Source organism: Nanorana parkeri, unplaced genomic scaffold (genome assembly GCF_000935625.1).
Source record: "Nanorana parkeri isolate BGI_ZX_2015 unplaced genomic scaffold, ASM93562v1 scaffold314, whole genome shotgun sequence".
NCBI lineage: Eukaryota > Metazoa > Chordata > Amphibia > Anura > Dicroglossidae > Nanorana > Nanorana parkeri.
This window is the reverse complement of record NW_017306582.1, coordinates 181776-190933: the sequence shown is the minus strand read 5'-3', so window position 1 is coordinate 190933 and position 9158 is coordinate 181776. Positions and strand designations below refer to the sequence as shown.

Below are 9158 nucleotides of genomic sequence, written 5' to 3'. Positions count from 1 at the left end.
TCGGGGGGGGGGGGGGCGGATTCCATTGTCCTAAATTTGCCAGGGAAAGTGGAATTTCCCTTTAACTTTTGCTATCACAAAGGGGCTAACAAGGTTCTCTTCATGAAGACATCAGGAGTCTATTAGACCTCTAATTTCTTTCCTGCTCTCCAACACAGGCGATGAAGCGCAGGAACGTGCTTCAGCTTCTGTTTAGCCGGCTCCTGACAGCTGAAGGAGGAAGCGCGGAGAGCTCTTCATGCTTCACTAATCACATAGCAGATCGGGGAATGGACGTTCCCCGCTCTGCTCCCGCTCTCCATCCGGACACTGTACAGCCACCCAGATCCCTTGTAGTTGTAGTAGCCGGCCTTGCCTGACGTAATTGGTTGCTAGGACGCCAGTGGCCCTAGCAACTAATGACTGAAGTGGAAGGGGAGCTTGCACTAGGTTATGGCTGGAAGTGGAAACACTGGTCTAAGAGGCTGGTGTATCCATTGTCAGCAGGGGCATCCCGGGGTCGGGCGCCACCCAGAGCTAATACCAGGTCACACCCCACCATGACGTCATTGAGCATGCGTGGTCATCTTGGTGATACCTGCCGGCGGCCATCTTGGTGATCGACGCCGGCAGAGATATGAGGGGACGTTCACCCGGCGGGATAGGGTATGCCGCCGGTTCCCCTCATCTCTCCTGCAACTGTCGGGCTCTCGGTCCATGACCAAGTGCCCGACTTTTCAGAGGCGGTGACACCAAAATGTCAGTCATTTTGGTGTCACCCCTCCAATGGTGCCACCCGGGTGTGGCCCGCACCTCCCTAGTGACGCCACTGACTGTCAGCCAGCCATAACCCAGGGCAGGTCAGGGACCGCGATCCAGATGGAACCGCCAATTGGTCCGCAGTTTGCCATTTAATGACCCATACTTTATAGTACTTCCCTTCACTCCTCCCCAAAGCAGCTACATAAAAGGTTATGTAGGGAGGTGAGGAGAGGAGCTGGGCCAGCACAAACAGCTAGGCCATGACAGTAGGGATGGGAAACCGTGGCTGTGATAAGCCTTCCACATACTTGAATTTTTGGTGTTGGTGGGGGGGGTCTCTTTAAATTTTTGTATCCCTTTAAATTTAGGAACAGGCATGGCACCTGAGTTTGTGACTGATTTCCACCATTATTTCCCCTCCTCAGTTCAGACACAATCAGGAAACTATTATCCTGCGTGTCGCAATAAATAACGAGAGCTCAGCTAAACGCTGTATGTCTGCCTATTGTTGTCTGGAGACATCCATGTTTCTGCCCATCTCCTTGAGAGGGGACAGCAGTGATCCGGAACGTGGCTGTCACTACGCAGCACCGGGGACAAGCACTAAGCAGTGTGTGATTTACAGTGTATGGGACATAATCCATCAGCAGATGTCATTAGGAATTACAGCTCGATTATAGTGATTACTGTGAAGACCTCTGCCCCCTCCCCTGCCTAAAAATCTTCAGCTCTCTTATACAGGCCGGATGTTTTATGTGAATGCACCATTGGGAAGTGTGGGCCAGTCTCAAGGTTGGCATGTGTATTTAAAGTGCACCTGTCCTGTCCACTTGAGACTCCAGGCCTTTAAAGTAGTATTAAACTCTCAAATATATTTTTTTCAAAAATGAATATAGATCAAAGAAATATACATCGCCCAGCAAAGCGTTTTACATTTTTGCCAAGCACTTACAGTCATCATGTTTCCAAACAGCTCCAACTCTCTTAGCTTGGCTTCCCTGCACTTCCTGTCCAGTACAAGATCACAAGGGGCACATCATTCTCCAACAGTCATCCATCTAGTAGCATGGAGAAGGAGGGAGGGAGGAAGGAGCAGAGAGAAGCCTGTGACACACTGCTCACAAAGCAGCGCGGAGTGGTGATGCGTGGACCTCTGCGTGCAGTGTGTCATGTCATTTTCACTCCGGCGCATCGGCTTTGCGAGAGCTCGCATAGTTGAGCGTGCCAGGATGAAACATTTCATATTCAGCCAATCAGCTCACGCGTATAAACCCATTGCATCAGGATGGGAAGTCCATTGGGTTGTTACGCGCGAGCCGATTGGCTGAAGATGCAGTCCTTTAATCTGGCTGCGCTCAGCTCACACACTGCATGCAAAGGTCTGTGCCTCACAGCTTTGCTCCGCACGGCTTCACATGCACTGCCTCAAGGGTTTAATGGCTTGCCCTGCTATCCCTGCGCGTTTGTGGAGACACACACAGCTTACTAGCCCATACAAGGGTGGCTCCATAGGACCCTACAAGAGAAAGGAGACACCCTAACATAGGATATCAGGACCAGTGCTCAGAGGACCAACTGATTCTGCAGGAAACTAAAATCTTTTAAACATCAAGAAGCAGCTTCCATTGTAAGTGATTTCATCAGCATTTGAAATAGCTTAAAAACATTTTGGCTTTAATATCACTAACTCCATATATACTTTTGGGTCCCAGAGTATTTTTTAGTTTTTTTTACAGCGATGTGTGGGTTTCGCACACGATATACGTTAGGTTTTGTAGTCGACCCCTAACATATAATACTTTTTGTTTCCCCCAGGGAAAGATTCGGATACATATTTTTATTTTCGGCTGGGTTTGGGGAATAATCAGTATTTTTTTAAAAGTGCATTTCCCGGTTATATATTTCCCAATGCAACGTTTACTGTACATAATTTGCGCACTCCCATAAAGTTACCCCAAAATAGAAATCAACAAAGTCCACTGATTAAAATGAGATCACATTAGTGGGACTTTTATGTAACGTAGCAGAATGGTAAAGCTCAAAGTGATTGTAAGCGGTTTATTTTTAGAGATCTTTATTCCCCTTCTGGCGCTACACAGTGGCATCACAAAGGGGGTGCGGGGGGTGCGGCCCGCACCCGGGTGACACCATTGGAGGGGTGACACCAAAATGACTGACAGTCACCCCCCTGACAGTATCAGGATAGAGGAGGGGACCCGGCGGCATACCTTATTCCGCCGGGTGACTGTCCCCTCCTCTCTCTGCCGGCGTCCATCACCAATATGACTGCCGGCAGGTATCAGAATACTGGCGCGCGCGTGTGATGACGGGGTGACACTCGGTTACTGCTCCGGGTGTCACCCAGCCTCGGGACGCCCCTGGCGCTACTTGTGACACACAAAAATGGTTTCCACAAATTCCTAGCATAACATTAAGATAAGAAACAGTCAAGTTGAGGAGAGCACAAAATAGCATGATGGCGACTTTTTCGCAGGTTTGGGATCACTAAAAATTCAAATGGCATTGTGTTCATTACATGAGCATTTGACACTTGCAAAGTAATTGCAAAGGTCCTCCAGATCATCCAACATCAATGTCGCAACCCGGGAATTAATCTGGGGAGGGCATATTTTTATTTTGAATATATTTTATATATCCAGGCACAGATACACTTTAAAAGCTGAACTCCAGGTATGAACTCTTTTGCATACTCACATTGGTCCACCTTGACCCAATGTACGTATTCATATGATATACTTGGTCCAGTGGCGTAACTATAGCCACAGCAGCCCGGTCGGCTGCTATGGGGCCTGGAGGTGGAAGGGGGCCCCATTAGGTTGTTGAAGAATATTAAGCATAGAGCATGTGAAGATAATACAGTACTGTATGATTAAGGGTTGGAGTGGTTGCAGTTGACAACAACTTTAAAGTAAAGTCTACAGTATAGAGATTTTGGCATCATTACTCACAGCTCAGAGTGAGGTCATGGGGGGGGGGGGCATTACATTTTTGCTATGGGGCCCCATGATCTGTAGTTATTGCCCTGACTTGGACCCTGTAAAGCTCTGTAGTAGCTAGGATGGTATTAATCCCCTGTTGAAGGGAGAACGTTGTAGCCCCTGAAACATGTTGGCTTGTAATCTTTGGTCTTCTATGAGGAAATTAATATTCCCTAAACCTTCGGTGTGGTATTTTCCTTATACCTTCCTATAATAACTCCAAGATACCCCTAAGACCCCTCTGTGTTAGAAAGCTGCCGAACCAGAGTCAATGTTGCTAGGAGTCAAAATGATTAAAGTTCTGAAATGTTGAATTGTCACTGGAACAGGAATAGAGGAAACATTCCAACAGGGTTTTGTTTCCTGTTTTTGGTGACCACTATCAAAGAAAGGAATTCTTCTCCTTAAGAGAGCTTTCCTCTCTTTTTCTGTCTACTGAACAGGACAGGAAGTGAAGGGAAATGTATTTTATTAGGACACAGCCAACAACAACAACAAAACTTGACAGGGGTTTCATCCATTTCTACTCTACCCAAAACAATGTGTTGGCTTCAGATATACGTTAAATGTATTTTGCATACAGCTCATATAAGTACCTAAATGTCTTGATATGCAGTCCTCTTCCCTGCAGCATTGAACTAGGAGACATGGAGACCGCACTAGGACCTAGTTAAGGCTCTGGTGCTTTACACAGTGCTGTCCATGTAATAGTGGTAGCGTTGTGATAGAAGAACAAAGCGAAGAGAGGGAAAGAAGAGCGGTGACAACATCAGGGTACTGCTGTCGCCACTTTATTGTCCATTCACAAGCTTGGCCACCACTTTATTGGCCAATCACAGGTCCAAAGACCAGTGCAATGATCTACAGAGAGGTTCAAACCTGGCTGTGAAAGAGGTATCTAGGGCAGCTTCTCCCTAACAGCCAATGTATCTTTGATAAAGGTATATCCAGTATATAAGTTAATGATCTGAGAGAGCTAACAAAAGTCCAACACACCACCGCCCAGGAAACCCTCATTTTATACTTTGCATGTAAATTCCTGCACTAAACAAATTTTATTATTACCAGCTCCCACTGCAAAGCCTCCCGAAACACTCATCCCTTATTCCTAAATTACTACTGTGACAGATCTCCCTAACCTACTCCCCTCCGAGATGGCCATATTAAGCTCACTCATCCATTCTAGGTACATTATTACACCAGTCCGGGAAGCGCTATTTAAACCTCAGATTTATTTCCCACATTTTAGCAGACAGTTTTGGTTGTTTTTAATGTTTTACCTTGAACTGCTGCTTCCTGATGCGAGTCAGATTCATGAGCATGACCCCCGAGTTGACCCCAGTTGTACCGTAGAACGGGTGACGAGCGAAGCGACTGTACCAGCCAATCTTAGGGACTTCATGCTCGGGTGCCATCGCGGCCAACTGACTTTCGTTGAATCTTTTCAGGAAGGCCCAGACGTCATCCAGAGGCCTCAAAAACAGAACATCTGTGTCTACGTAAAGTAAGGAGTCCACGTCTTGTAGGATCACCTGCACATGAAACATGGCCTTGTTAGTCTTCAGGGTTCATATATTCATTGTTGTCATACTTTGCAGTACGTTTGTATAATTGACTAAGAATTGCATTCAAACAATAGGCACGCAAGAAGAATAATTGTAAGGTTGCTTCTCAAACTTGCCAATTACATGCCCAGCAGCTGGAAGTGCTCAAATCTTTATTTCTATAGCCAAAACTTGCCCAGGAGACAGTGGTTGGCAGGTAATCAATTAGACACACACACGCTTACATAGGTTGAACTTGGCGGACCCGTGTCTTTATTCAACTTCAAACACTATGTAACAATGTAACTGTGAGGGCCGGTGCACACCTAGGCGACACCTCACCACACAGCAATCGTGCACGATTCCGTGCGGATGGCCGCGCGGTCAGGAGTCACCAAGGCCTGAACCGATCGCGCTGTGGGTGCTCGGTTTCGACAGCCGCGCGTCGATGGGGGCCACGCGGAAATCGCTGCCTGCATTGTGCAGGACCGCACGATCCCGGATCGTGGAGGTCTGCACCGGGCATCCTCAAAAAAGTGAGTTGGGCAACCTCGAGTTCAACTACTAAGGCCCCATTCACACTAAGCGATTTATTGCGCGATTATTGCAGCGATATTGCTCATATTTCCACACGATATCGCTCAAAGTAGCTTCTCCAATCCATTTCAATAGAGCTGTTCACATCTCGCCGCTCAATATCGCTTGCAGCTCGTCGCTGTAGCTTGTCGCTCCTACATGACCCTTTTTTCTGCGGATTTTGAGCGATTTTTCTCCTGATTGCATGCAGCCCAATAGGAAAAAGTCGCGTGACGTAGCGCGACAAGTCGCGCAATATCGCACGTATAAAATCGCGCAATTTTCATGTCGCTCAGTGTGAATGGGGCCTTAGCGATAGAATCTTCAAGATCCTCCTTCATGTTCACAACTGCCAATCTCTTGCTGAGCCCTGTAGGAGACAGGGGGAACTTTAAGTATAGTGTGTGAATATCCAGAGGGAAACTAAGGAGGCTTTATTTGGTATATCTTGTGTTTAAAACCATTCAAGGTGGTTTTATCATCCAATTATTAAATCTGAACTGGCAGAACTGTGGAGGATTCCTGCACACCTCTCAGGGGACAGCAGGTACTATGGAAAAAAATGTTTACAAACTTGCTGGACTTACCTGGGTAAAGCTAATTATCTATTGTACACTTATTCTTGGAAAGGGACATTCCACTGTGTGGCTATATTGAATATAGCTTCTACTTTATCCTAATGAATGTGACATCATTGCTTGAATACTTTTATGCCACGTACATCTGCTAAACATGTATGAACTCAAACTGAACTATTCTTTGTCTGGCAAGAGACCTTCTGGCTGACTATAGGCATTAGATGGCACCCGACCACCCAGAGGATTGTAACAGTAAGGGCCCATTCACACCACATCCAGATCATCACCAGACCAGATTGTTTCTGGACCCAAAATGCATCCTAATGTATCCCTATGCTATTTCTGGCCTCTGTTCACACCAGCGCAGTCCGTTCCAGACCATAAAAATACTGCATGTCTCATTTTGTTTGGTCTGGAATGCATTGTAATTGGGGCAGGATCACACCATTTTCCAGACCAGAACTGGTCCGGAAAATGGTGTGAACCTGCCCTAAAGCTGGGTTTAGCTATTCCTATTTTTTTCATTCAACCTCATATGCATTCGGAGATCATCTGAACATGCATGTTAATGTCTACACAATAGATGAGGAAGAGCAGCCAAACATCTGTGGCACTGTCCTCACCTTTAAGTGGAAAAAAATCCCAAGATTTATTGTCTAGTACAATCCATCATCCAACAGGCATGGGAAATGAAGCCTATTCTGTGTGAAATAGTCCAGATCAGGTGATGATTATCTAATGCATTAACATATCTTCGAACAAGAGACTGCCAATGGGGAAACTAACTTTAAGTGTACAATTTAATATTGTATTACTTGGATATTTAATACAGGGTGCTTCCATGCTTCAGTTTGTGCTGTGCATACTAAATAGAAAGGCTAAGAAAGCCCAGCACTAGCTATGCACTTGTTGACTACTTCTGCAGACTGTAGATCTAGATAGCACCACCTTGATAGAAAAGCAAGGAGGGAGAGGAGAAGGTAGGCAGTGTCTCTCCTAAGTTATTCATCTTTATAAATAAACTGAGATTCTACGATTCAATCTTGTACAGCATGTCAGTAAATCATCTATGTAAAACCCTGGAGTTCTGAACTTCCTCTCACCACCCGCAGTTGTATGCAATATTTCATATATACTGGACTGCAAAACAAATATAGATAGAGAGAGAGAGAGGGGGGAGATGAACCGCACCTGGATCAGGTAACCAGAGTACAACAACCACCCGACACAGCCGTAATATAGACCACAAAAAAGTACAGAGGTTGCAGCATTCCAAAGAAGTATTCATCATAAAGCAGGAATCCACAGAAGCGCTGCCATATTGCACAAACACTTTTATAGATATATATTTATATGATATATATTTTGTATACATACATACATACATGTGTACACACACACGGAGTGTTTTAGCATTTGCCTTGAGGTCATTAAAACATCCCGAATCCCGCACAGCTACTCAAAATGTTTATTGAACAGAATAATAGACAACTGCATCAATGAACATTTAATTAGAACTCAGCTATAAAACACACATTCCATATTAATAAAACAACAATTATCATTAGAAAAGGTGACGATGTTAATTAATTCATGCAAATCTTAAATTGAATAATTCCCCCCCACCTCCCAAACAAAATAAGTGTTACTTTTTGGCTGGCAGCAGTCAGAGGCGTGAGAACTCGCGGTGGATTTTCCTATGGAGGTGGATAAAAGGGTGTAATACGGCCGCGATAAGCACTGTAATTAACCTCTGTGCACTCAACCTAACAGCCGTTCTACGGCACCGAGCACTTCAATGCAGCACGTAATTATCTAGCCTGCCACGAGATGCCATCTCACTCTGCGCGAAGCCTCCGCCGCTGCCGCTCACAAGACGGCCACTTAACGTTTAATGCACCCCAAAGGATGGAGGCGCTCCCATTATTTTCTGCAAGAGATGTTTCAAGGCGTCTGTTAATTCTGTCCTTAACTGCAGTCGGGATCTTGGGACATTTTATGCATCCCGGCAGTTATCAAAGTAAACCGTGCATTTAGCAGGAAAAAGTCGGCTTATTTTTAAAGTGTATTTCCACTTTTGCAGCCAAATCCAGATAACACCTATTTTATATTTGTTACATGTTCCCATTCACGTAGCATAACGATTTAAATGTAAAAGTTGAAGCTTACCTTTTTTCGATGATGTTTCTGCAAACTCCAGGACGGAAACGTCCTGCTTAGGTCTCACTGTCTGGAGTTTTGTTTCTAGCAATTAACCCTGTCTGCACTGTGCTGGCAGATTTAATTATCACTTGTAAACTAGATGAGCACAGCTGTCTGTCCTAACAAAGGATTAAAGCCCTGAAGACATTGTATCCTAAAGTCAAGGCCGGATTTCCCACAAGGCCACCAAGGCCTGGCCTCGGGGCGGCAGGGGTGTCGCCCGGGACATGCAGTTCCGGGTGCTGGGCAGGTTTTTTTTTTTTACTACATTTAGCACTGCTTCCGTGTGATAGCAATAGAAAAAAGTTTTAAAAAAAATGAAAAACATAAAAAGTGATAAAGTAAATAATTATAAAACATAAAAAAGTTAAAGATGATTAATACAAATTTAAAAAAGTAAAAATATAAATAGAAAAGGTGATGAAAAAATTACAAAGTTAAAGATGAGATAAATAAAAAATTAAAAAAGAACATAAATACAATTAAAAAAAAGTGATAGAAAAAGTAAATAATTAAAA

At 44.7% G+C, this 9158-nt stretch overlaps 1 protein-coding gene across 1 annotated transcript in view; it reads right to left on the bottom strand.

The window, feature by feature from the left end:
• GXYLT2 (glucoside xylosyltransferase 2) overlaps nucleotides 1-9158 on the bottom strand; it is a 39460-nt gene that overhangs the window by 6302 nt on the left and 24000 nt on the right. The window contains exon 4 of the mRNA XM_018557967.1: nucleotides 5021-5272. Within this exon, the coding sequence (XP_018413469.1) occupies nucleotides 5021-5272 (252 nt within the window). The remainder of the gene's footprint in view (nucleotides 1-5020; nucleotides 5273-9158) is intronic.